The 25,345-nt window shown below is 56.1% G+C and overlaps 4 protein-coding genes across 10 annotated transcripts in view; 1 reads left to right on the top strand and 3 right to left on the bottom strand.

The window, feature by feature from the left end:
* Positions 1–17,535, top strand: part of RNF123 (ring finger protein 123) — a 34,421-nt gene extending 16,886 nt beyond the window's left edge. For both annotated transcript variants that reach the window (XM_011939074.1, XM_011939075.1), the window contains exons 22-39: positions 271–377; positions 605–803; positions 1,155–1,300; positions 1,605–1,688; positions 2,414–2,521; positions 8,457–8,634; positions 9,493–9,567; positions 9,717–9,804; positions 9,891–9,978; positions 10,071–10,155; positions 11,564–11,703; positions 11,811–11,999; positions 12,110–12,185; positions 12,416–12,500; positions 16,498–16,640; positions 16,787–16,881; positions 17,007–17,092; positions 17,173–17,535. In XM_011939074.1, the coding sequence (XP_011794464.1) occupies positions 271–377; positions 605–803; positions 1,155–1,300; positions 1,605–1,688; positions 2,414–2,521; positions 8,457–8,634; positions 9,493–9,567; positions 9,717–9,804; positions 9,891–9,978; positions 10,071–10,155; positions 11,564–11,703; positions 11,811–11,999; positions 12,110–12,185; positions 12,416–12,500; positions 16,498–16,640; positions 16,787–16,881; positions 17,007–17,092; positions 17,173–17,293 (2,093 nt within the window). In that variant the 3' untranslated portion in view covers positions 17,294–17,535. The remainder of the gene's footprint in view (positions 1–270; positions 378–604; positions 804–1,154; positions 1,301–1,604; positions 1,689–2,413; positions 2,522–8,456; positions 8,635–9,492; positions 9,568–9,716; positions 9,805–9,890; positions 9,979–10,070; positions 10,156–11,563; positions 11,704–11,810; positions 12,000–12,109; positions 12,186–12,415; positions 12,501–16,497; positions 16,641–16,786; positions 16,882–17,006; positions 17,093–17,172) is intronic.
* AMIGO3 (adhesion molecule with Ig-like domain 3) lies at positions 12,859–15,798 on the bottom strand. Its single transcript, XM_011939073.1, has one exon. The coding sequence runs from the start codon at positions 15,464–15,466 to the stop codon at positions 13,952–13,954; it is 1,515 nt and encodes a 504-aa protein (XP_011794463.1). The 5' UTR covers positions 15,467–15,798; the 3' UTR covers positions 12,859–13,951.
* Positions 17,505–19,989, bottom strand: GMPPB (GDP-mannose pyrophosphorylase B). 3 transcript variants are annotated; one of them, XM_011939077.1, is made up of 9 exons: positions 19,600–19,989; positions 19,393–19,473; positions 19,256–19,304; positions 18,975–19,117; positions 18,602–18,760; positions 18,435–18,513; positions 18,234–18,361; positions 17,968–18,150; positions 17,505–17,886 (listed from the first exon to the last, which is right to left on the bottom strand). In XM_011939077.1, the coding sequence occupies exons 1-9, from the start codon at positions 19,726–19,728 to the stop codon at positions 17,755–17,757; spliced, it is 1,083 nt and encodes a 360-aa protein (XP_011794467.1). In that variant the 5' UTR covers positions 19,729–19,989; the 3' UTR covers positions 17,505–17,754. The 3 variants fall into 3 exon arrangements, with proteins under 3 accessions (XP_011794467.1, XP_011794466.1, XP_011794468.1); XM_011939076.1 differs by having other exon boundaries at positions 17,505–18,150; XM_011939078.1 differs by lacking the exons at positions 18,234–18,361; positions 18,435–18,513 and having other exon boundaries at positions 17,505–18,150.
* Positions 19,990–20,297: 308 nt separating this feature from the next.
* Positions 20,298–25,345, bottom strand: part of IP6K1 (inositol hexakisphosphate kinase 1) — an 86,606-nt gene continuing 81,558 nt past the window's right edge. For all 4 annotated transcript variants that reach the window (XM_011939066.1, XM_011939069.1, XM_011939068.1 and 1 more), the window contains 2 exons: positions 24,111–24,286; positions 20,298–23,664 (listed from right to left, as the gene is read on the bottom strand). In XM_011939066.1, coding sequence (XP_011794456.1) covers positions 23,131–23,664; positions 24,111–24,286 — 710 coding nt within the window. In that variant the 3' untranslated portion in view covers positions 20,298–23,130. The remainder of the gene's footprint in view (positions 23,665–24,110; positions 24,287–25,345) is intronic.

Genomic DNA, 25,345 nt, shown 5'->3' with positions numbered 1-25,345 from the left:
AAAGAAAAGAAAGTCAATTTGAAAATAAATGAAAAAGAAGGGTGTGATGGGGAAGGCCTCCTGCTACTGAGTGGCGGCTAGACGGGGCCCTTGAGATGCAGAGTGAAGGCTGGGTGGAGCAGGCAGAGGGGTGAGGGGCAGATACGGTGCTAAACCGGGCTGTGCAAGGCCTCCTGCCCGGTGTGCTGGGCTCTCTCACGATCCTGGGCACTTCCACTGTGGCCTCTTGTACCACCACTGGCCTGAGAACCCTCCTGCTCTTCCTCCCAGATGACCTTGCTTCCAAAGCCAACATTGTGATTGACCCACTGGAGCTCCAGTCAACCACCATGGATGACCTAGACGAGGATGAGGAGCCAGCCCCAGCTATGGCCCAGGTGCCACAGTGGCTGCAGGTGGTGGGATTTGTGTTGGGCTTTACCTGTATCTTGTGGGCAGGGGTCTCATCCAGGGCCACCTCCCACTCCATGCAGGCAAGGGGTTTCTCACCAGGCTGGTCCCTCACTGTGGGTGGAGGCATGGACCCTCCCTCATGATTCTTTAGCCCCGCGGGCCAAGGGAACCCTGAGCCAGCCCTGGTCCTGGCCTCCTTTCTTCACTGCAGCGCCCCATGCAGGCCCTGGCTGTTGGGGGGCCACTGCCCCTGCCCCGGCCCAGCTGGCTCAGTTCTCCAACTTTGGGCCGAGCCAACCGCTTCCTCAGCACAGCGGCTGTGAGCCTCATGACCCCACGGCGGCCTCTGAGCACCTCGGAGAAAGTGAAGGTCCGCACACTGAGCGTGGAGCAGAGGACCCGTGAGGACAGTAGGTGCTGGGTGGGGTCAGGCAGGTCCCCAAAGGACCCTTGGACAGTGTACAATCCCCACCCCAGGCAAAGCCAAAATACACCCCATGCCCTCCCAGCCCTGTGGCCTGGCAGCGTCCCAGGAGTGCAGGAATCATACTCTGAGGGCAGGAGATCAGTGTCACAGAAATAGGTTCTGGTACCGCAGGCCTTGCCCTGTACCCCACCCCTACCCCCATGCCCCCATGGGCTCCCTGCGGGTCCCTCCTTGGGCACAGGAATGGGAGAGACAATTTCCTCTCCTGCTGTGAGGCAGGCTCAGGAGAGCCGGGATGGCCCTACCCTTGACCTTGCCCTCCCCTACTCCCCAGTTGAAGGCAGCCACTGGAACGAGGGCTTGCTGCTGGGGCGGCCCCCCGAGGAGCCTGAGCAGCCCCTCACCGAGAACTCGCTGCTGGAAGTCCTAGATGGGGCAGTCATGATGTACAACCTCAGCGTACACCAGCAGCTGGGCAAGGTCGTGCACTCTTGAACCCCACATTGGGTGGGGGGTGTTGTGTGTGTTTGGTGGTGTGTGTGCATGCCTGTGTGCACATGGGCCTGCAGGGCTGCCTGTGCAAGACCGTGCATGGGGGCACATGCCTCAGTGAGGCTGATTTCTGCTCCTGCTGCCTCAGTCTGACCTGCTGACTGTTGTGGGAATGGGACCGCCCTGGGCCTCAGGTTGGGACCTTGGCAGGGCTGGGGTCCACACTGGGTCTGAAGAAGCCTGGATGAAGTGCCCAAGGGGCACTCTGGACACGTGGTCCCATGCTGTGTAGATGGTGGGTGTCTCCGATGATGTCAATGAATACGCTATGGCTCTGAGGGACACAGAGGACAAGCTCCGCCGGTGCCCCAAGCGGGTAAGGCCCACATAGTCTAGGTGGGGGGCAGCTTGCTTACTCATATGAGTAACCACAGATGAAGTCTGGTTCTGGGGGCTGCCCTGGTAGTTCTCATCCCCACCCTAACCCTGGCCATAGCACGCCAGTGAGAGTGGGGCTGGCAGCAAGGCCTGGCACATATCACCAGTGTGGCCTGTGCCTAGGTGCCCCCCACCCCCTGGGCCCAATAAGTGCTGAAGCACACCCAGTCTCCTCATAAATTATGCATTGACCCTGAGTGCTTCCTCGGCTACTTGCAGAGTCAGCAGGAAGCGGGGCCTGGCTCCGCTGCACCCTCCGGAGCCCTCTGCTGTAGCTGCCCTGGCCTAGGAAGGTGGGGCCCAGTGTGTCCAGGCTGAGCTTCCTTGACAGCTCCCACCCACCCCAACTTGTCAGCAGATCCCTGGGCCTGGCAGCTGGGGGAGCAGTGGATCTGATATCAGGTCCCTGGGTGCTCTGGCCAGGGGCTCACAGACCCCCAGCTGGGCCTCACTTCCATGTCATGAGGGGACCACCATGGCCCTGTTCTGAGGCTGGCTCAGGGTCACCAGAGGGTCAGTGGCAGAAGAAGGTTTTGAAAAATGGAGCCCAATCCCTTGCCTGCTCTAGGCACTAGAGGGCCCTTCCTAGGCTGCCTGCAGGGTCAGGGTGGACGTGGGCATGGGGCCATGTCTTGATTGTCCTCCTTTCCCCTTGGGTGGCAGAGGAAGGACATCCTTGCAGAGTTGACGAAGAGCCAGAAGGTTTTCTCAGAAAAGCTGGACCACCTGAGCCGTCGTCTTGCCTGGGTCCACGCCACTGTCTACTCCCAGGTGAGCCAGTATTGCAGCTGCCCCTCCCCAACCTCACTGCCTGGCCAGGTTGTGCCAGGGCCCTTGATGCCCCCGCCCTCGCGGGCCTCTGGCACACACATGTCCCTTCCTACTTCAGACTCCATCACCCCATGCCATGTCCCCTGTACCTCTCATGTCCTGTGGACTGAGGAAGCGCTGTTTCTGGACCTCCAGTACGCCTTATAGACCTGTCCTTCGAGGAACAAGCTCTGTCTGTCTGCCTCCCCTGCTCCCACCCCCTCCCAGTTTCTTGGTTCCCCTCCTTCTCTCCCAGTGCATCAGGGGCTCTGCAGTCTTTCCCGGAGCCACACCCCACCCTCTGTGTCTGCCTCTGTCTGACTCATTACCACCCAAGGCCATTAGCTTGTTCTCTACTCACTCGCTCATTCACTTGCTCATTCATTCAATAACATGCACCCAAAACCTGGTGTGTGCCAGGTGCCGTCCTGGACACTAGGGACACACACACATTAATAAATCAGAAAGACGAGCCTTTGCCCTCCCAAGGCACTCAGCCTGGTCAGATACATGGACGGACAGACGGATGGATGGGGCACTCCTGCTGTGACTGAAGTTTTACCCCCAGGCCTCAGACCCTCTGGACTTGCTTCCTCTCCCTGCCTCTCCTGGCATCTCTTCCCCCACCAGTGAGTGCCCTGAGGATCTCTTAAGGTGCCCAGTTCAGTGTATCTGCTGTCTTCTTGGGTGTACCCCTGCATGACTGGGTGATCGGGGCCTTTGGGGTCCCCATTTCTATCATCTCTGCTTGCTGTTTCTTCTCATGGCTCCTCCCCTAAACCCAAACCACCTCCACTTTTTTCCCCCTCCTGACTCTCTTACTACCCTGGATGACTGTGCTTACTGCCCCATGCCGAAAACTTCCTCTCCCTTCTGTCCTGAGATTTCCTGCCTGCCCACCTCCCTCAGAAGTTTGGCTGCCCTCTCCCACACTGTCTTCTCAAGACCCTCTCCCTCTCATCTCTCTGCCTTTTTTTAGTTGTGCTAAAATATGTGTGACATAACATTTACCATCTTAGCTTTTTTTTTTTTTTTTTTTTTGAGACAGACTCTCACCCTGTTGCCCAGGCTGGAGTGCAATGGCATGATCTTGGCTCACTGCAACCTCCGTCTCCTGGGTTCAAGCAGTTCTCCTGGATTATAGGCGTGCCACCGCGCCTGGCTAATTTTTGTATTTTTTAGTAGAGACAGGGTTTCGCTATGTTGGCGTGGCTGGTCTCGAACTCCTGGCCTCGTGTGATCCTCCCACCTCGGCCTCCCAAAGTACTGGGGTTACAGGCGTGAGCCATTGTGCCCGGCCACCCATGATAGCCATTTTTAAGTGTTAAGTCTGTTCACATTGTCGTACAGCCAATCTCCAGACTCATTTCATCTTGCAAAACTGATACTCTGTGCCCGTTAAACAAAACCTCCTGTTCTCCCCTCCCCAGCCCCTGGCCACCACCATCCTACTTTCTGTCTCTGAATTTGACTATCCTAAGCACCTCATCTAGGGAGAATCATACACTATTCGTTTTTTTGTGTCTGGCTTTAGCATAATATCCTCAAGCTTCATTCGTGTTATAGCATGTGTCAGAATTTCTTCATTTTCCAGGCTGAATAATATTCCATTGTATGGACACCACATTTCGTGTATCCAGTCCTTTGTTGATGGACGCTTGAGTTGCTTCTACTTTGGGCTACTGTGAATAATGCTGTAATGAACATGGGTGTGCAAGGATCTCTTTAAGACCCTAATTTCAATTCTTTTGGTTATATACCCAGAAGTGGAATTGCTGTATCACATGGTAATTCTGTTTTTTATTTTATTTTTTATTTTTTTTGAGATGGAGTCTCACTCTGTCACCCAGGCTGGAGTGCAATGGTGCAAGCTCAGCTCACATCCTGGGTTCAGGTGTTCTCCTGCCTCAGCCTCCCGAGTAGCTGGGACTACAGGCGCCCGCCACCTCGCCTGGCTAGATTTTTGTATTTTTTAGTAGAGACAGGGTTTCACCATGTTAGCCAGGATGGTCTTGCTCTCTTGACCTCGTCATCTGCCCGTCTCGGCCTCCCAAAGTGCTGGGATTACAGGCTTGAGCCACCGCGCCTGGCCATTTTTTATTTCTTTTTTTCTTTTTTTTGAGGTGGAGTTTTGCTCTTGTTGCCCAGGCTGGAGTGCAGTGGCACGATCTCAGCTCATGGCAGCCTCTCCCTCCCAGGTTCAAGGGTTTCTCCTGCCTCAGCCTCCTGAGTAGCTGGGATTACAGGCATGCGCCACCATGCCCGGCTAATCTTGTATTTTTTTTTTTTAGTAGAGGGGGTTTCTTCATGTTGATCAGGCTGGTCTTGAACTCCCGACCTCAGGTGATTTGACAGCCTCGGCCTCCCAAAGTGCTGGGGTTACAGGCATGAGCCACTGCGCCCGGCAATTTTTGTATTTTTTGTAGAGATGGAGTTTCACTATGTTGGTCAGGCTGATCTTGAACTCCTGACCTCAGGTGATCCGCCTGCCTCAGCCTCCCAAAGTGCTGGGATTACAGGCATGAGCCACCGTGCCTAGCCAATTCTGCTTTTTAATTTTTTGGAAACTACCATATTGTTTCTATAGTGGCTGTGCCTGTTACATTCTCACCAGTAGTGCACGAGGGTTCCAATTTCTCCATACATATCCTTACTAACACTTGTTATTTTCTGCCCTGTTTTTTTCTTGATAGAGACAGGGTCTCACTATGTTGCCCAGTTGTCAAACTCCTGGGTTCAAGGAATCCTCCTGCGTCGGCCTCCCAAAGTGCTGGGATTATAGGCATGAGCCACCACATCTGGCAGTTTCTACTTTTTTAATAGTAAATTCTAATGGGTAGGATATGGTACCTCATTGTGGTTCTGCATTTTCCTAATGATTAGTGATATTATAGCAAGTAGTACCTTTACATGCACTTATTAGCCATTTGCATATCTTTTTGTTTGTTTGTTTGTTTGTTTGGGAGTCTCGCTCTGTGGCCCAGGCTGGAGTGCAGTGGCAAGATTTTGGCTCACTGCAACCTCAGCCTCCCGGGTAGCTGGGACTTTAGGCATGCGCCACCACACCCAGCTAATTTTTGTATTTTTAGTAGATACGGGGTTTCACCTTGTTGGTCAGGCTGGTATCAAACTCTTGACCACAGGTGATCTGCCTGCCTCGGCCTCCCAAAGTGCTGGGATTGCAGGTATGAGCCACCACGCCCAGCCTGCTGTAAGTTTTGAAGTCAGGAAGTGAGACCTCCAACTTTGTTGTTTTTCTTTTTTATTTATTTTTTAACTTTGTTGTTTTTCAAGATTGTTTTGTCTATTTGAGGTCCTTTGAAATTCCATATTAATTTTTAGATGAGTATTTCTGTTTCTGCAGAAAATACCACTGGGCTTTTGATAGGGATTGCATGAATATATAGATTTCTTTGAGTGGTATTGACATCTTAACAATGTTAACAGTTCATGAACACAGGATGGCTTTCCATTTATTTAGATCTTTAATTTCTTTTAGCAGCATTTTGTAGTTTTCAAGATAGCTTCAAGTCTTTTGCTTCCTTGGTTAAGTTTATTCCAGTGTATTTTATTCTTTTTTTGATGCTATTGTAAATGGGATTGTTTTCTTGATTACTTTGCAGGTTTGTTCGTTTTGCATAGTGATTTTGTATCCTACAATTTTTTTATTTTTATTTTTTTTTAGACAGAGTCTCTGTCATCCGGGCTGGAGTGCAGTGGCACAATGGCACAATCTCAGCTCACTGCAGCCTCTGCCTCCTGGGTTCAAGCAAGTCTCCTGCCTCAGCCTCCTGAGTAGCTGGGATTACAGATGCCCGCCACTGCCCACGGCTAATTTTTGTATTTTTAGTAGAGATAGGGTTTCACCATGTTGGCCAGGCTGATCTTGAACTCCTGACCTCAGGTGATCTGCCCGCCTCGGCCTCCCAAAGTGCTAGGATTACAGGCTTGAGCCACCGCACCTGACCGTATCCTATAATTTTGCTGAATTTATTTATTAATCCTAGTTGGGTTTTTTTGTGTATGTGTGTATCTTTAGGATTTTCTACTTATAAAATCATGTCTGTGAACGGAGATAATTTTACTTTATCCTTTCCAGTGTGTTTTCCTTTCTTTTTCATGCTTAGTTGCTGTGGCTGGGATTTCCAGGAGTATGCTGAGCAGAAGTAGAGAAAGTGGCACACTTGTCTTGTTCTTGATCTGAGGGAGGGAGAGATTATAGTCTGTTGCCATTGAGTATGATGTTAGATGGAGGCTTTTCACATGGTCTTTATTATGTTGAACTGCCTTCATTCTCCGCATCGTCAGCACTAACTCACCTGTGTCTTTCTAATCCCATTATTAATGGAAAGATTCACTCTTGTAAACCAGCTCTTTGGGAGGCTGAAGCGTGAGGATCGCTTGAAGCCAGGAGTTCATAAGCAGCCTGGGCAACCCATCTTTACAAAAAAAAAAAAAAATCAATTAGCAGGGCATGGCGATGCATACCTGTAGTCCCAGGTACTCTGAGGTCAGGAGTTCAAGACCAGCCTGGCCAACGTGGCAAAACCCCATCTCTACTGAAAAGACAAAAATTAGCTGGGCATGATATCACATACCTGTAGTCCCAGCTACTCTGGAGGCTGAGGCAGGAGGATCACATGAGCTCAGGAATTCCAGGTTACAGTGAACTGTCATTGTGCCACTGCACTCCAGCCTTGACTCTACATGTGCCCAAAAGTTATGCTGTCTCCTTCTTTCTCTGTCTTAGCTGCTTCATCTTCCCCTTCATCTCCCTCTAGCACAGGCTCTTCCCTATCTCTGAAATAGTCTCACCAGGGTCTCTGTCTGCCCCCATCTCAATCCAGCTGGCACATTTCCATCTCCGTTGCATTGATGCCTTAGCTCTCATGGGGCCATTGCCATCCCCTCGCCAGACCCAATCTTCCCTGGCCTTCTGTAGCAGCAGGATCATCGTTGCCTAGGTTTGCGCCCAGGCCCGCCCCCTAACCTCTTGCTTACATCTTCTCCTAAGCTCCTTGGGTTTTAGGGCACATCAGAGAGCTGGTGTGAAGCCCAGGTGCTCCGACCGCACTCCAAGACACACAGGTGCTGTGGGTCTGGGCTGGGGCCTGAGGCCGCATTCTTGCCTGGGCTCTTTTGTGAGACCCTGACATGGACTCTGTGGAAACCACACTGTGGGGAGCAGGGCCCTCAGCAGGTTTTGTCTGTTTCCTGTGACCTCTGGTCCACCAGTCACACTGCCCCTGCCTTCCCACCACCTTCTTTGCACTCCAGATCAAATTTCTGCCTGTCTGCTCACCATCGCTAGCTCTCTTGGGCCCTCCACGCATCTTGTACTCCACTTTTCAACACAGACTTCCGGTCACAGCACCCTCTTGCCTAAAACTTGCTTACGGGCTGAGGCAGGTGAATCACCTGAGGTCAGGAGTTCAAGACCAGCCTGGCCTACGTGGCAAAACCCCATCTCTACTAAAAATGCAAAAATTAGCCGGGCGTGGTATCACATACCTGTAGTCCCAGGTACTTGGGAGGCTGAGGCAAGACAATCCCTTGAACTTGGGAGGCGGAGGTTCCAGTGAGCCGAGATGGCATCACCACACTCCAGCCTGGGCGACTCCATCTCAAAAAAAAAAAAAAAAAAAAAACTTGCTTACGAATATGCTGACCAGAGTTCTGGCTGGGTTGCAGTAATACGCCCTCCAGACTGAGTGTGTCCCTCTTGCCTGCTGAGGACTCGATTGCCCTGCTTGAGCCACTGCTCATGCTTCCTGAAATGCAGGTCTCAGTTGTGCTGTCATAGGCCTGGGGAGGCCTTTCCTGATCCCCAGGCCAGGACATGAGCCCAAGACCCCACTGGTGCACAACCCAGCAGCACCCTATGTGCCTCCTGCAGGAGAAGATGCTGGACATCTACTGGCTGCTGCGCGTCTGCCTGCAGACCATTGAGCACGGTGATCGCACAGGGTCTCTCTTTGCCTTCATGCCCGAGTTCTACCTGAGCGTGGCCATCAACAGCTACAGTGCTCTCAAGAATTACTTTGGTCCCGTGCACAGCATGGAGGAGCTCCCAGGTGATGGAACCATTCAGGCTGGGGCAGAAGCAGAAAAGGGGCCTCTAGTGTGAGCCCTAGGAGCCCTGGTCTGAGACCTCTGTGGCCCAGCAACACACATCCATGGGGGGCAGGGAGGGGAGGAGCTTCCTCTGTGGTTCACCCTGCAGCAAACAAATGTTTGCACCCTGCCCTGGGACCTGCAGCCACAGAGCCAACAGCTCCCTGGCAAAGGAAAACAGACAAGATGGAACACAGTGGGTGGAGACCCCTTGGCTTTCACTTCCTTCCTAGTGCTATGAGCAACTGCTGTGGTCCAGCAGCCAGCTGGCCCTGCACCCTGACTCCCTGGCACTGGTCACAAAGCGTGGCAGTTGGTCAGGGGCAGAATGATTTGTCTTGGTAAATCACAGCAGGGGGTGGACCCTGCTAGGGTCCACATCTGAACCTGGGCTTCTCGCAGCCCGCTGATTCCAGGCTGGGCTGTACTGTGTATGTCTGGATCAGGCAGTGAGCTGTCATAGCCCCTAGCCCACCCCCTGCCTAGCCCCAGGCCTCGGTGCAGGCTTTGTCTTCAAAGACAAAACCGTGGGTGCCCAAGGAGCTTTGACTGCTCATCAGGTGTGTGTGCTGAGATGGGTTTGAGCCCAGTCAGGGCTCCTGCCAGGGCCTGTCATCCCCTCACAGTGAGCCTATGCCTTAGCCCCTCCACAGCCACCAGTGAATGCCTTGCCTGATGTCCCCGGATGCCAGCCTGGGTCCAGGCTGGCCTTGGGAGCCAGCTGTAGAGCCTGCTACCCAAGCCCACCCAGCCTGCTGACATGCCTGCCTCTGGAGCCCCCACTCCTAGCCAACACATCTCACTTCCCACCCTTGCAGGCTATGAAGAGACTCTGACCCGCCTGGCTGCCATTCTCGCCAAACACTTTGCCGACACACGCATTGTGGGCACTGGTGAGGGGCCCTACAGAGGGTACAGGAGGAAGGGGATGGGATGGCACCTCTGGTCGGCTTTCTTCTATGAAAAATGTGGCCAGGTGGGCATGAGACATGGGTCCAGGACTCATGCAAAGCCGCTACTGAGGCACGGCGTCTCCCCACAGACATCCGAGACTCACTGATGCAGGCCCTGGCCAGCTACGTGTGCTACCCACACTCCCTGCGGGCTGTGGAGCGAATCCCTGAGGAGCAGTAAGTGGGGCCTGGGGGGCACACACCCTGGCCACAAGCACCGTGCCCAGCCTCACCCCATGTCTCTCCCCTCCTTGCCCTCACAGGCGTATCGCCATGGTGAGGAACCTCCTGGCACCCTATGAGCAGCGGCCCTGGGCCCAGACCAACTGGATCCTGGTGCGGCTCTGGAGGGTAAGCCTGACTCAAGGGGAGGTGGCTGAGACTGGCTGAAGGGAGAGGGTGCCCTGTCCCATTGACCTGAGCACTGACCCCCACCTCCACAGGGCTGTGGCTTCGGGTACCGCTATACACGGCTGCCACATCTGCTGAAAACCAAACTTGAGGATGCCAATTTGCCCAGCCTCCAGAGTGAGTATCTGGGTTGGCGGAGTCCTGGGCAGTGCAGGTGGGGGTGCTTACCCGCTACCCATGGGTTCTTTCAGACTTTCCACTTCTTCCAGTCCCTCTCTGGTTCCCCCATTGGGTCCCAGACTCCCTACCTGTCCCCTGGGGTTTCCACTTTCCCTGCTTCCTTCCAGCCCAAGGACGCTCGGGCTGGGACTCCCCCTCCCTCACCTTGCCCACAGTCCTACATGTGCCCTTTGGGCCTGGACGCTCTACATGGGTCATGGTGAGAGGCAGCACCATCTTCCTGGCCTGCCGCAGCTCATGCAGACTGAATACTCTGTCCCTTGCCCTCGAAGCTAGCTCCCTGACCTCCAGCCTTATCCCAGCACCATGTCCTTCTGCTTCTTTTTTGCTATCTGCTGGTGCCAGACCCTGGCCTTGGCTTAGGCCTTGGACACCTGAGTCCAGTGGGAGCACAGATTGGAGGTTGGCCAGATGCCCAGAGGGTATTCATGGGGGTCCCTGGAGGAAGGGACATTTAGTTGGGAGCAGAGGCTGTGCCCTCTCTCCAGAGTCCAGCAAAGTCTCATGAGCCCGAGGATTTTACCCTAGGCCTGGCCCTTGCAGAGTGCCTACCACACACTGTCTTCACCCTTCGTGGTGGCTCTTCTTGGCTCATGTAGTCTGTTTCTGCCCTTGTGGGCAGTGTTTTGATCTGAAGGGTGTCCCCAGAGAGGCTGAGTGTCTTGTGCTAAGTCACACAGCAAGTCCTTGCCAGTTGCTGTGGTCCTGCCTCCAGGGTGGAACTGAGCCGCAAGTGGAGAGCAGCAGTGGGGCCAGGCCCGTCCTGCTGCTGCGGGAACTATTGATTTGCATCAAGCTGGTGGGGAGGTGCGCCGGGCCAGTTGCAGCTGAGGGCTCCGGTTACTGCTGCCTACCAGCCCAGACTTGGCGCCCACCACCTCGGCCATATGCCAAGGCCAGGCCAAGGGCAGCAGAGGACAGTAGAGGACAGCAGGTTTGCAGCAGGGCTCAGAGTAGGCTCTTGGAGGAGCTGGCCTTGGTGCTGGTGGGGAAGCGTCTAAGCTGCCCTGTCTAGGTCTGACCCTATCTCAAGGGTATGTGACTCAGAACTTGCTGAGGGTCAGGCTCTGGCTGTGTGGCTGATCCAGGCCTGGGGTGGATGGTGTGGTGTCGGAGCTGGAAACAACTGCAGCCTGGGGTTTGCTTACTAGAAGGAGGGGACAGATTCTGTCCTAACTAACTCCAAGGCAGCTGTCACCCTGTCCCCTGCTTTCATGACCTGAGCATTCCTAGGGAGCCGTCCTTCTGTCCTTATACCAAAGTCTCAATGGGCGAGGACAGAGGCAAACAGGCAGAGGCCACCGCTGTGGAGTCCCTGATGATGCCACCTCCTGTCCCCCTGCAGAGCCCTGCCCCTCCACCCTGCTGCAGCAGCACATGGCGGACCTCCTGCAGCAGGGTCCTGATGTGGCGCCCAGCTTCCTCAACAGCGTCCTCAATCAGCTCAACTGGGCCTTCTCTGAATTCATTGGCATGATCCAGGAGGTGGGCTATGGTGGGGCCTCCTGGGTTAGGGTGGTGCAGGGGATGAGGCCTGGTCCCGGGCTAGAGCCAGGTGCTGACCGCTGCATGTCCACATGTTGGTGGATCAGATCCAGCAGGCTGCTGAGCGCCTGGAGCGGAACTTTGTGGACAGCCGGCAGCTCAAGGTATGTGCCACCTGCTTTGACCTCTCAGTCAGCCTGCTGCGTGTCTTGGAGATGACTATCACACTGGTGCCTGAGATATTCCTTGACTGGACCCGGCCTACCTCCGAGATGCTGCTGCGGCGTCTTGCACAGGTGTGGCCATCTGGGCAACAAGGGTGGGACCCTCGGAATGCCCCATTCATCATTCCGGATGGGGTGGATGGCGCTCCCCATCCACCAATGGGCTCCTGCTCCCCTCACAGCTGCTAAACCAGGTGCTGAACCGAGTGACAGCTGAGAGAAACCTGTTTGATCGTGTGGTCACCCTACGGCTGCCTGGTGAGGACCTAGATGCCCTGCACCCCAACACACTACAGGCCTTGGTTCCTCTGCTAGGAACAGTGATGCCTGATTCCGCATTCTGCCCCCGGACAGCCAGGCTTGGCACTCTGCAGCCTTGGCTCACCCTTCTGTACGGAGGGCAGTGGGCAGAGTGGACCGTGTCAGGCCCGGAGTCCTTGCAGCAGGAGCGTGTGGGTGGCTCATGTCCTTCCTCCCCTTCCCCTCAGGCCTAGAGAGCGTGGACCACTACCCCATTCTGGTGGCAGTGACGGGCATCCTGGTGCAGCTCCTGGTGCGTGGCCCAGCCTCAGAGTAAGTGTTTGGGACCGTGGGCCCCTGTGGGAGCTGGGTGTGTCTGGTGAGAAGGGGCTGGACAGGGCCTCCTGGTACCTCAGTTTCCTCATCTGGAAAATGGACCTCAGTATCAGGTTTTGAGGCAGATGGAAGGTAGTGAGGTCTGAACAGCCTAAATAGGGGTCAGAGGGAGCTTCTCTTAAGTAGGAGAATCTGGGACCCCAAGCAGGACAGGTGGCCCTGGCCCACAGAACCACTGGTTTATGGCCATGCCTCAGGCTGGGCATGGGAGGCAGGACTCCGGAAGGTGTGCCATACTGTGGTGGACAGGGCTAGGCCGCCGGGAGAGCTGAACACACACAGGACCGCCATTGTCTGCAAAGGCTCCAGCAATAAGCATGTGCTGCCTTTATTAAGAAACTCTGGAGCAGCGGGGTCCAGGATGGCCATGGGGGCCCCCAGCTCGGCCCTACACATGAAGGGCTCCCAGACACCCATTCCCTGCCCCCCTGCAGTGGGAGCAGTGAGATGCATGTGAAGCCAGGGCACCGCCTCAGCCATTAGGCTGAGACCAGTGCTAGCCCTTAAGAGGCCCCTGCTCTCGAGGGACATGGAGTTCTGGCTCGGCCCTCCCAACTTGGCCATGCTCTCCAGGCTTTTTGGGCTTTTTACTGCTGAAAAGCAGGGGCGCAGGCCATGATCCCCTTCACTGTGTCTTGTGAGCCCACGGAATGGGCTCTGCCTTCAGAACAACAGCTGGATGCCCCGGGCCAGAGAGAGCAGGGCCTCTGACTGGGGCTTAGGCCAGCCCCCCTAGGAGTCTCTTGAGGAGCCTTTCCTGCCTAGTGCCTGCCCACCGGACTCTGCGTGAATCTGTGAAGCTTTCTGGCAGTTGGGGGGGAGTCCCATTTCACCAGAGGGCGGGCTTGTTTCCTCTTTCTGTCCTGGGGTGTGGGCGACATCTTCCTTCAGAGCCGTCGTCTTTTCCCTGTGGGCCCACTCCCTCCCACCCCCTTGGGAAGGGGAGATGACCCTGCGTCAGCTCTTCAGCACCACTCCTCGAGAGCTGCCTCGGCCCCTGAGGGTGGACAGGGGGCTCTGCTACAGGGGTTCTTCCACAGGCTGTAGAAGAACACAGCTACTTCCACGGCTGTGCTGTGTTGAAAGCCACAGGGGCCTGGGTCTCTCAGCCTCACAGGGCATTTGGGCACTAGGAAGTCCCCAGGAAAGCAGGCACTAGCATACCTTGCAGGGCCTGGGGCCTTTGGGTCCTGTGCAGGGGCAGAGCAGAAGGCAGGTTGGGGACTACAACCCCTGTCTCTACCAGTGAGTGGGAAGGCCCATTGTGTTTCCAGGCCCATACAGGAAGCTGGGGGGCCAGGCACAGTGCTTCCCACCAGCATCTGCCAGTTCTCTGGACCGAAGCAGACAGCAGGGCGAGCAGCAAGAGGGTGGGGGCCCTGGGCAGTCTAGGTCGTCATGGGACCCTTGGAGCCTATGGAGCTAGCGGACTCAGAGCCAGCCTTCAGCTGCAAGCCTCCAGGGTTGCAGAGATCAAATTCCTCAGCTACTGCCAGCTGCACGCGGCCGTTGAGGCCCCTCCGGCCTGGCTCCAGAAAGACTACGTGCTTGTGGACGCTGGCCTTGCGGCTGGGTGCGTCTGGCGGTGTGGTGCTGAGTACTGAGGACTGTGCGCTCAGCTCGTGGAGCGGGCTGGGTGTTCGGGGCCAGCGGCGGCAGCGGCAGGCACGGCGGCAGCGGCAGCAGGGTGGGGCGAACAGGTAGAGCAGCACGAGCACCAGGCCCACAGCGCAGCCCAGCAGTGTGGTGAAGCCTGTGTTGAAAGCTTCGGGCTCTGGGCGCGGGAAGTGCACGCTCACGTTGTACTCGTGCGTCTGGTTGTGGTGCAGGCGGGGCCCAGTGGCCAGGCACACGAAGAGTCCGGCATGCTGCTCCTGCACGTTGCCTATGGCCAAGCTGCCGTCGGGCAGCACAGCGATGCTGCCATCGCGGGATCCTGGTGCCCTGAGAAGCTCCTGCTGCGGCGAAACCCAGGCAATGCGCATGGCCGGGACGCTGGTGTTGCAGTAAAGCCTTAAGGACCGACCCACCAGCGCGTACAGGTGCTCTTCCGGCCGCTCTAGGCCAAGAGCTGGGGCCGACGAGCAGTTCTCAAAGACGCGGCTGTGCTGGAAGAAGCGCACACGGGACGCGGGTACCTTGAAGGCCAAGCATATGTACTCGCGCGCAAAATCGCGCACGGCGCTCAGGCCCCGCTGGTGCCAGCGCTGTAGCAGGTGGTAGAGGCGGCAGTCGCAGGGCAATGGGTTGTTGTGCAAGTAGAGGCCGTTCTTGAGGAAGGCCGGCAGCGCGGCCAGCTCAGGTATAGAGATGTGTCCCAGCCGGTTGGAGGAGAGGTCCAGAGTAAGCAGGTGGGTGGCGCTCAGACCGTGCAGATGGTCGAAAGAGAACGAGGCAAGTTCGTTGCAGCCCAGGTAGAGATGGCTGAGCGCGCTCAGGCCGTGGAAGGCATGCTTGTCCAAGTGCACCAAGCGGTTATTGAACAGAAGTAGCTTCTCCAGCGCCCCCAGGCCGTCGAGGTCGTGGCGGCCAAGCGCCCGCAAAGCGTTAGATGATAGATCGAGCAGCCTCAGGCCGCTGGCGTTGGCGAAGACGCCGCGACCCAGCGCTTCTAGTTCGTTGTGGGCTAGATGCAGGGCGCGCAGCTGGAAGAGGGGCGCCAACCAGCCGGGGCGCAGGCGCTGGAGAGCGTTGTGGCTCAAGTCGAGGTCCGCAGTAGCGGCAGGTAACTCGGCCGGCACATCCTGCAGCCCTAGGCCAGTGCAGCTTAGCAGGTCGGCAGCGCAGATACATTTGTGGGGGCAGTTGTGGGGCGTACGGGGCGGGAAACCCTCGGAGTCCGGGGTGCCTAACCCAACGCGCAGCATGCAGAGCAGTGCCCCCAGCAGCATCAACCAGGTCATGGCGGCGACCACCAGGGACAGGACAGAGCAGCTCTGTGCAGGTCGCAGTTCCAGGACTCACCCACTTCTGCTCTAGTGCGACATGGGTGGCACCGGATGGCCCTTGCCGAGGAGGCACGGCGGGTTCTGGCCGGCCGACGGCCCCTACTCCGGTTCCCAGGTTGTGAGGCAGGGCCGCACTCCTCTCCGTGCTGCCTTTGGCTTCCCTAGCCCTCTCCAGGCGAGTTCCTGATCGGCTCCTAAATACTCCCCCCAGGGGCGGGGCCCAGGCTCCTATTGGTTCCCGTTTGAGGAGGCGGGGCGGCTGCATCCCCTAGTGCCCAATGGCCCCGCATGACCGCCAGATGAGGAGTGAGCCCAACCCCAAAACCCCAGTCTGCCTTTGGCTGGCAGCTCTCCGCCGCTCCTTTTTCCTCGAGGAGTAAGAGGGGAGTCTGGAAGAATGTCTCCAAGCTGCTGTTAGTGTTTATTTGAAGTGACTTATTTGAGTGATATATTATGGGGCAGATGGACTCTATCTTCAGGTGGCTCTCCTGAGCCCTCTTAAAGTGGTACCCCACGCCGGGTGCGGTGGCTCACGCCTGTAATCCCAGCACTTTTGGAAGTTGAGGCAGGTGGATCACCTGAGGTCAGGAATTCAAGACCACCCTGGTGAAACCTCGTCTGTACTAAAAATACAACAATTAGCTGGGCGTGGTGGTGGGCACCTGTAATACCAGCTACTCGGGGGAGCTGAGGCAGGAGAATCACTTGAACCCGGGAGGTGGAAGCTGCAGTGAGCCTAGATCGCGCCATCGCACTCCAGCCTGGGCAACAGAGCCAGACTGCGTCTCAAAGAAAAAAAAAGGTGGTACCACAGGCTGTGTGGCACCTTACTAGAATACAGGACTTGGGAAGCAGGGAGACGGAAAGGATGCAGGGGGGCAGTGATTATGTACAAGTCATGGCACTCCTCACTGGCAATCCCAATAGAGACTACTTCTAGCCAGGCCCCAGGTCTTCTGACTGCTCTTGCACCATCCCCTACCTAGGAGAGAGCGAGCCACGTCAGTACTCCTGGCAGATCCCTGCTTCCAGCTACGCTCAATATGTTATCTCCTGGGACAGCCAGAGCCCCCAGCACCTGGCACTGCCCTGCCAGCCCCTGACCGGAAGCGCTTCTCCCTGCAGAGCTGTGAGTGGGCTGGTGGGGTGGGTCAGGGAGATCTGGGGCTGGATCGGGTCAGGAACCTTAAGAACAGCAGAGTCCCAGGCTGGGAATATTCAAAAGGCATGACATCCTCATCTACCTCTGACTTGACACTACCTACCACTCCCCAGATGCGGATTATATCAGTGCTGATGAGCTGGCCCAAGTGGAACAGATGCTGGCGCACCTGACCTCTGCATCTGCCCAGGCAGCAGCTGCCTCTCTGGTGAGTGGGACCATGGTGCACAGGTCCATGCCACTTGAATATGTGTGCACTCCTACATAGGCACAGTGGACATCCACATAGCCAGGCATCCAACTCCAGCCCACCCTACACTCTGCTCCCTGCAGCCCACCAGTGAGGAGGACCTCTGCCCCATCTGCTATGCCCACCCCATCTCTGCTGTGTTCCAGCCCTGTGGCCACAAGTCGTGCAAGTAAGTGGTCCCCACAGCTTGGTGGTGGGGAGAGCAGTAGGTACATGCAGGGCAGTCCTCATCCCCCTCCCCTGTTATAGAGCCTGCATCAACCAGCACCTGATGAACAACAAGGACTGCTTCTTCTGCAAAGCCACCATCGTGTCTGTAGAGGACTGGGAGAAGGGAGCCAATACGAGTACTACCTCCTCAGCTGCCTAGCCCTCACAGCCTGTGCCATCCTGGAACCTCCACCCTTGAACCCAGAGCCAGGCTGGGCCCTATTTATGAGCTCCCTTTGCCCTTCTCCTGTATCTGTGCCCCCCCACCCCGCCACCACCACCACATCCAGCCTCCTTGCCTGCCTGTATCCTCACTGGTGAGAGCCCAGCCATGGCCCTAATTGTGCCTGAGCTTGACTTTCAGTCAGGGCCACAGTCAGCATTAAATTATTATTCCATACAGCCCTGGCCCTGGCCCTTCTTGAGGGAGTGGGGTTTGTGGGGTGTGCCCAGCAGGGATCCTGCCAGATGATGTCCACATGAGAAGGCAGGTGTCCAACAGCTTCAGCTTCACCCAGTGCCCCCCAGACAGATAGCAAGTCCGGGGTCTTCTGATGTGTCAGGCCAGCACTCCCCTTGCTGATGGGAAAACCGGGGCTCGGCCAGCCCCACTGCATCCCCTTACATGATGATACGAGGCTCTGGCACTGACTCGCCAATAGACTTGTGGGGCAGTACGCTGGCTCCGTTGAGGTACAGCTCATCGTTAACTATGACGTCCTCACCCAGCACTGTCACATTCTCCATGCGAACCTCCAGGAGAGGACAGGCCTTGTCAGGGAGGCAGGCACACTCCCCGCCCCTCTCCCCACCTGGCCCAGCCCACAGGCTTACCCACTGGCCCACACGGCAGCGCCAGCCCACAATGCAGGACTCAAGCCATGAATGGGAGCGGATCCGGGCATCCCGCAGCACTGTGCACCGCCGGATACACACACCATCTTCGACCACCACGCCAGGTCCCAGGCTCACATTGGGGCCAATGCTGCAGTTCTGGCCGATGCGGGCACTTGGGTCCTGAGAGTGGTGGGAAAAATACAAGTGGGCCACTTGTCTCCCAAGACTGAGGGGGTTAATGATGGGCTGGGCAAGGGCCTCACCACCAGCACGTTGCCCACAATGCCAGGGCCTGAGTACAGCCGCTCAGGCTGCTTCTGCCTCAGTGACTGCAGGAAGAGGCACATGCCAGTGAGGAAGTCCTTGGGCTGCCCAATGTCCATCCAGAAGCCTGTAGGGAGGGATGTATCAGGGCCCTCAGCCCAGCCACAGACCACCCCCACCCTGTGGCCTCCCTGCCTCACCCTGCAACTCCATGGCATATAGCTGCCCCTCCTTGGCCATAATGGGGAAGACCTCCTTCTCAATGGACGTAGGCTGCAGCTGTGGGAGTGGGCAGCTTGTGAGCAGGGTCATGGCGGTGATGGCCTGCCCCACCCCAGCCCACCGACAGCTGTCTCCTACTACACACCTGGATGCGCCGCAGCACCGCAGGGCTCAGGATGTACATGCCTGCGTTGATCTTATTGGACACAAACACCTGCGGCTTCTCCACAAACCGGTGAATTCGGCCTGTGTCAGCCTCACACACCACCACACCGTACTTGGAGGGTTCCTCCACCTTGGTTACCTGAATGCAAGGAAGAGGACCTCGGACCTAGTCCAGTGTTCCTGAGCCTTGATATACATGCCGTTCCAGATCTCAGAGACTGCCCCAAGTGCTTAAAGATACATACTGCACAGCTCTGTACCCGTAACATCCAAAGGCAGATGAAGGCTAGGGGGCAGGGGAGGCTGGGCATGGAGGGTGGAAGTGTCAAGAGAAACAAGACCTGGCGCCTTACCAGGATGGAGCCCTCCTGGCCATGGTGCCGGTGGAACTGCACCATGGCTTGGAAGGGGAAATCGCAGATCACGTCACTGTTGAGGACGAAGAAAGGGTCTGCAGTCTCAGAGAGCAGGTCACGAGCCAGCGCCAGGGGCCCAGCTGGGGGAAAGAGACAGGTCACAACCTTGCTGGAGGTCTGAGTCCCTGGATTCAGGCTCAGCAGGTCCAATGCAGGCTGGGTCTTACCCTTTTCCTGGCCTTAAACCCTCCCCAAGGGACCTTTCTCTCTCTACTGACCTGTTCCCAAAGGCTCCTCTTCATGGGACATGGAGATTCGGATTCCCAGCTGGAAGGAAGAGGACCCCCAGTCAGGTTCTACCAGGATGGGAAGTTGTGTGGGGACCGAGGATAGGGGCCAAGAGTCCGTGCCTCACCCTCTGCTCCTGTGCCTTCATTTCCTTCTCCAGCACCTGCGACATGTAGCTCACGGCCAGGATCACGTGGTCCACGCCTGCCTGTCAGAACGCAGGCCAACGAGCGGGCTCAGTCAGAAGGTACGGGAGCCCCTGACCCCCTAGTCACTGGCCATCCCTAGTCCTGCCAGATCCGGAAGCGACTCCGATCCCGACCCAGGGTCTTACCGCAGCTAGCGCCTCCACTTGGTGCAGCAAGATGGGCTTATTGCAGAAGTCCACTAGTGGCTTCGGGGTGCTCAGCGTCAGCGGCCGTAGCCGCGTCCCATAGCCCCCCACTAAGATCAGTGCCTTCATCGCGCCTGCGGACGCTGAGGGGGTGTCCCGGGCTTTGAGGTGCCTGCAGCCCGCCTGGTCGGTCCCTGCTGCGCACTCCCAACGCCGTGCCCGGCCCGGCGCTCTTCACCAACCCGTCTGACCGACTCTGGCTCCACCTCGTCCGCCTGGTCGCCCTGACGCCGGATCCAGGGCCGCCACAACCCAGAACGCGACACCGGGTGGACTGCTGCTGGCCACGAACTCAGGCCGGACCCGGCGCCGGCAGTGACGCGAGCACCGCGGGCCAATCGGCTGCCGCGTACGTGGCACGGCCACCGGCGACGGAGCGTTGGGGCGCAGCGCTGCGACACACGTAGCCAATGAGCGCCCGAGTACGCCGGGCTGCCATGGAGACCCGAGCCGGGACCCGCGGGTCAGCTGGCCATTGGCGGATCCAAAGGCGGAACTGGCGCCAAGGGTGAGGCCTAGTTCCCTGCTTCGCGCGGTCCAGCAGCCGCCGGCCCCGCCCCGCCTCGCGGCCCAGCCCCTAGGGAGGGTGATCCGGGAAGGCTCCCGGGCCACGGGATTTTCACAAAGACAGACTCGCCTCCGTTTCTAGCGGCTTTATTTTTGACATACACGACCTCAGACACAAGCGGGGCGGGCAGCGCTAGGTGTACAGAAAGGAGCGGGCTCGGACCGAGCATCCCTCACGCAAGGTCCAAAGCAAACACAACTGCGGCGGGAGCCACGGGTTAGTGTCCGGGCACAGACCTCGGGCGGTGGGGACAGGCTTAGCTTCCAAGAAGAGGAGAAGACAGCGATTCCCAGAACGCGGGGGCTTACAGTTCCCCGAGAAGCAAAAGAACCAGGTCCTTCCCAGGGTTGTCCATTTTTTTCTCATTAAAATATTTTTTAAGTCAGCACAGACATAACCAAATCGTACAGCTTTAAAGTTCAAAGCAATCTGCATCTAGGGAACGTGCATGTGGTCAGGAGTGAGCGCGTGAACAGCAGCTACGGAACTAGCACAGACGCCAGGCCCCATGATGGGAATCCCCACGCCCATTGCACAGGCCCAGAGAGGGAAGGGTGGGGGTCCCTAGCAATTTGCTACACTGGTCCCCTTCCTCTTTTAAGCACCACCCGTCCCACCCCACCCTCAGGGGGTGGTGTCAGCTTGGCCCAGGGAAGCACTATAGAGAGGGGTCACCCGAGCACCCCAACCCATGATCCCATGTTGCACTTTGGTCCCAAGGTGGGGCTAAGGCAGGGCCTGGCAGGGAGAGGGCTCTGGCATGGGGCAGGGAGAAAGCAGTGGCAGACAGTATGCACACACACTTGCCCACTACCATTAAATAACAGGGCTGGGTCTCCAGGTGTCCAAAGCGCTGAAAAGAGGGGCCCTGCTCTAGGGGAGCAGCAGCAAATCCCAGGCCTTCCCACCCTTTGTAGTGCCAGGAAAATACTGAATGTAAGTGGCTGAAGCTTTGCTCGCTGTGAGGAGCAGCAGAATGTGGCAGCCTCTCCTCCCAGAATCTAGGAACCTGGGAGGCACAGGATATCCCCAAAAGGTCCCAAACAGCTCCAGACCCTATGTCTTACCCTCCACCCTACCAGGGAATGACTAAGTCTACACTAATGAAGGGCTACTGCCCCCATGGCTGAAGCCACGGAATGGTACAGGAGAGAAAACCGTAATTTCTGACCAGAAACAGCCAAGCTGTCCCTCCCAGCCCCAAAGAATGGGAACCTGCCCACCAGTGGCACCAGGGCCGGGGGCTAGGAGAGATGGCATCCATCAAGGAGCCCTTAAGAGGCTGCATCTCTAAGGACCAGGAAATGAGTCCATCAGTTACCAAGGCCTCTCACAGCTGGCAGGCTTACCTTTAATGCCAAACAGGCACTTGCCTAAAGTGACAATGAACAGTGGCCCTAGGCTCAAAGGAGAGGGTGCTAACCCTGGCAATGGCTGAAATCGGTGTCACGTCCTGGCCATCTGTTTTAGAAGCAGCAGGTCTGTGCCATTAAGGGGTGGCAGCCAAAATGACTAAAACCATGAGAAAGGGTCACTCCGCAAGCCCTCACTGCCCCACTGTCAGTGTTGAGGGCCATATTCTAGGCCCACAGAAAGGGTGCTGGGTCAGCAGGGAAAACACCACCAGTTTATTCTGCTATCAGGTCTTTATAAAAAGGCAATACCTGTGGAGGAAGGGCATGAGGCAAAAGCTCACCTCAGAAGTGGGAGTGTTCTGCTGAGGAAAGCATGAAGGAATGAGTATATACTAATGAACAAGGCTACACCCCAGAGGAAGGATCCCGAGGGACAGGGGCTGGCAGCTGGACACATGGACAAACTGATGGACCCAGGACTGATCAGACAAAGCTCTCATTAGCAGAATGTGGGCACCTGCACCCAGGGCCCACACCATGTCCCTGTGAGCAAAAAAGCTTAAAGTTTTCCCTCTAGGCCCAGGGCCAAGAGCACCTCACGAAGAGCTGCCGCCTTGAATTTGGCCTGGGGAAATGAGACCCTGAGCGGACCACAGCCCTTGAGCCCTGGGAGGAGCAGCCCATCCAGCAGCAGCACAGCCGCCCGAACTTAAAGAAGAAGACTCCCACCCATAGCACAAGAACTGCAAATACTGTCTGGGCCAGAGCCACCAGAGGCCCTGAGGCCTGCTAGGACACCGACTATCCCCCACTTCAGTGGGGTAGGAGGGAGTGGTCTTCTTAGGCAAGGGAACTTGGTGAGAGAGGCTGGCTGTTTCAGGAATAGGACAGGTGCCAACCTGTCACGTGCCAACAGGTACCTGGGGAACCCAGGGCCTGCCCTCTGCCATAAGTTGGCCTTAGCCCAGCTTCATTAATCTAGCCCCATACTAAGATCAGACCCAAGGATGGGTCCAGCTTTGTGCAGTCAGCCCTGTGGTGCCCTGAGGGCACCTATTAAAGAGCTAGCTGACACCCACAGCATAAGACCAGAAAGCCCCCAAGAAATGGGCACCCAAGGCCCTCTACTTCTGGGGAACAAGGGAAGAGTGGGCATGGAGGGGCCCTGCACCAGCCCAGGGCTTTACCCTACAATCAGCAGGGCCCTGCAGCCACAGACCTCAAAGATCTAGACAAGAGAAACCAATGTCCAAGGGCACCCTGTCCCTGCTGCCAAGCCCACCGGGGCACCTCTTCCTTCCTAAGGCAGCCTGGACACACCAATCAGAGCCACAAAGCTGAGGAGCCTGGCTGAGAGGGCGTGTGGTCTACCCTCCTTCACTTTATATATATGGATTCCAGGCTACAGCTAAAAACATTTCTTTTAGTTTACACCAAAGAGAAATATAACCCTTTAAAAGCAAGTCTGTGTGTCCTCATGGCAAGTTCAGAACAATGGTCCCTGCCTGCGGGTGGAGAAGAAGGGGTTTTGGGGGCCCAGAACAGGGCCTACTGGTTCTCGTCCCGCATCTGTTCCATGATGCTGATGAGGTTCTCCAGGCCAAACACGTAGCCTCTGTCCGGCCCATCATGCACGGTGGGGTCATCCCGGAAGCCCTTGAACGTGCTGTGTGCAAAGTCAATCATGCGGACATCCACCTTGGGCTGAGAGGAGGGACCCGCCTCGGGGCTGGTGTTGCTGGGGCTGGTGCTGGGGCCACAGGATGACGCCACCTCAGGGAGCACCATGTCCAGGTGCTTGAGACGCATCTCAGACCGGCGGTCCAGGCAGGACTCAGCCCGGCACTCCTTGCCATCATAGATGACAAGCAGGGAACTGGAGTAGAAGCGGTAGGAGGCCTGCCGCTCCAGCACAGCTTTCAGGCCTCGCAGTTTGCTCAGGATAGGCTCAAACAGGTCACGTCGCAGGTCCAGGCCATTGTGCAGATATTGATACAGGGCATTGCGGAAGCCTTCAATGGAGAGCCCACGGCCATAGTACTTGTTCCTGCAGAGGTAATGCCCTGTGTCCAGCTGGTACACCTGAAACCCCAGGAGACAGACAGGGTGAATGCCAAGGAAGTCTGAAGAGCTCACAGTGCCCTGGGCAAGCACTGTCTGAAGGCACTTCGACCAACCTGAGTTTTTCTGCTCACCTATCTAAGTGGAACTGGGCAGGCCACATTCACCTTGGGTTTTCCCATTGCAGAACCAAGAGAAAGCAGTACCAGGCCTATGGGTTCCCTGCCACCAGCTTTGGAGCCCTCCTCCAACATCGGAACATCTTGTTGACAGTCAAGAGTCTTACGTGTCCCAATGTCAAGGCAGCAGGCTCTCACAGTGGTCCTGCACCTGAGGCCCATAGCAAGGTCAACAGGTAAGGACAGAAGGGCTCAGGAGGACACACTTGGCATAGATGGCAGGCAGGTATAAGCACAACCCAAATCATGCAAGTGGCAGTACCTAGGCTCTGAGCAGAGGTAACTCACCTGCATGCCACAGACCCTGACGCCCAGCGTGGCTGATGTGCTCTGCTCGCATTTCCGCATCTGCCGGGCTGCCTTCTCAGCTGATGCGTCATCGCCATGCTGCCGCGTGCCCATCTTCAGGTCCAACACGCAGGGGTACTTGAAGTGGTGCACCACGTTCTCAAGCAGGAGGAACTCTGGGCCACGGTCAAGAAGAATGACAACCACACTCACCATCAGCCCCAGCCAGGAAAGCACAACCCAGTTTTTCTATAAAAGGGGGCTTTTACCTAATGCAGTATATACTTGTCTCAGAAACTCTCAAATGTGGGTTTCACACCACTGGCTTACTACTTCTTAACCAAAACAAAATGTGGTAAAATATACATAAAATTTACTTCAGCCATTTTTAAGTGTACAATTCAGTGGCATGAAGTACATTTACTTTGTTGTACAACCATCACAACCATCTATCTCTAGAGCTTTTTCTTTTTTCTTTTTTTTTTTTTTAGATGGAGTCTCGTTCTGTCGCCCAGGCTGGAGTGCAATGGCGCCATCTCCGTTCACTGCAACCTCTGCCTCAGGGGGTTCAAGCCATTCTCCTGCCTGTACCTGTTAAATAGAACTAAACAGTGACTCCTCATTTTCCCTCCTCCCAGCCCCTGGGAACCTCTAGTCTACTTTCTGTCTCTATAAATTTATCTTTCCTAGGTATCTCATAAGTGGAATCATACAGTATTTGTCATTTTATGTCTGGCTTATTTCACTTAGCAAAATGTATTCAAGATTCATTTATGTTATAAGCATGTATCAAAATTTCATTCCTTTTTCTGGCTAAATAATTTTCCATTGTATGTATATACCATATCCTTTTTGTTGTTGTTTTTTGGTTTTTTAACCTAAGCTCTACAGTATTTTTATGTTTATTTTTGCTATTTTTTATTTATTTTTTTTAAGACGGAGTTTCGCTCATGTTGCCCAGGCTGGAGTGCAATGGCACTATCTTGGCTCACCACAAGCTCCGCCTCTTGGGTTCAGGTGATTCTCCTGCCTCAGCCTCCCGGTAGCTGGGATTACAGGCATGCGCCACCACGCCCGGCCAATTTTGTATTTTTAGTAGAGACGGGGTTTCTCCATGTTGGTCAGGTTGGTCTTGAACTCCCCCAACCTCAAGTGATCTGCCCGCCTTGGCATCCCAAAGTGCTGGGATTACAGGCGTGAGTCCCTGCGCCTGGCCTTATTTTTTTTTTTTTTTT

Source organism: Colobus angolensis, unplaced genomic scaffold, assembly GCF_000951035.1.
Source record: "Colobus angolensis palliatus isolate OR3802 unplaced genomic scaffold, Cang.pa_1.0 Scaffold18, whole genome shotgun sequence".
Taxonomy (NCBI): Eukaryota; Metazoa; Chordata; class Mammalia; order Primates; family Cercopithecidae; genus Colobus; species Colobus angolensis.
The sequence above is the reverse complement of the archived record's forward strand: the minus strand, read 5'-3'. Positions and strand labels throughout refer to the sequence as shown.

Coding starts and splice junctions, on each gene's coding strand:
- AMIGO3 (XM_011939073.1), bottom strand. CDS start 15,466: ATGACCTGGTTGATGCTGCTGGGGGCACTGCTCTGCATGCTGCGCGTT.
- GMPPB (XM_011939076.1), bottom strand. CDS start 19,728: ATGAAGGCACTGATCTTAGTGGGGGGCTATGGGACGCGGCTACGGCCG. Junction 18,362..18,434: donor ATATGCCATGGAGTTGCAGG/GTGAGGCAGGGA, acceptor CCCTCCCTACAG/GCTTCTGGATGGACATTGGG. Junction 18,151..18,233: donor TTGTGGGCAACGTGCTGGTG/GTGAGGCCCTTG, acceptor CACCACTCTCAG/GACCCAAGTGCCCGCATCGG.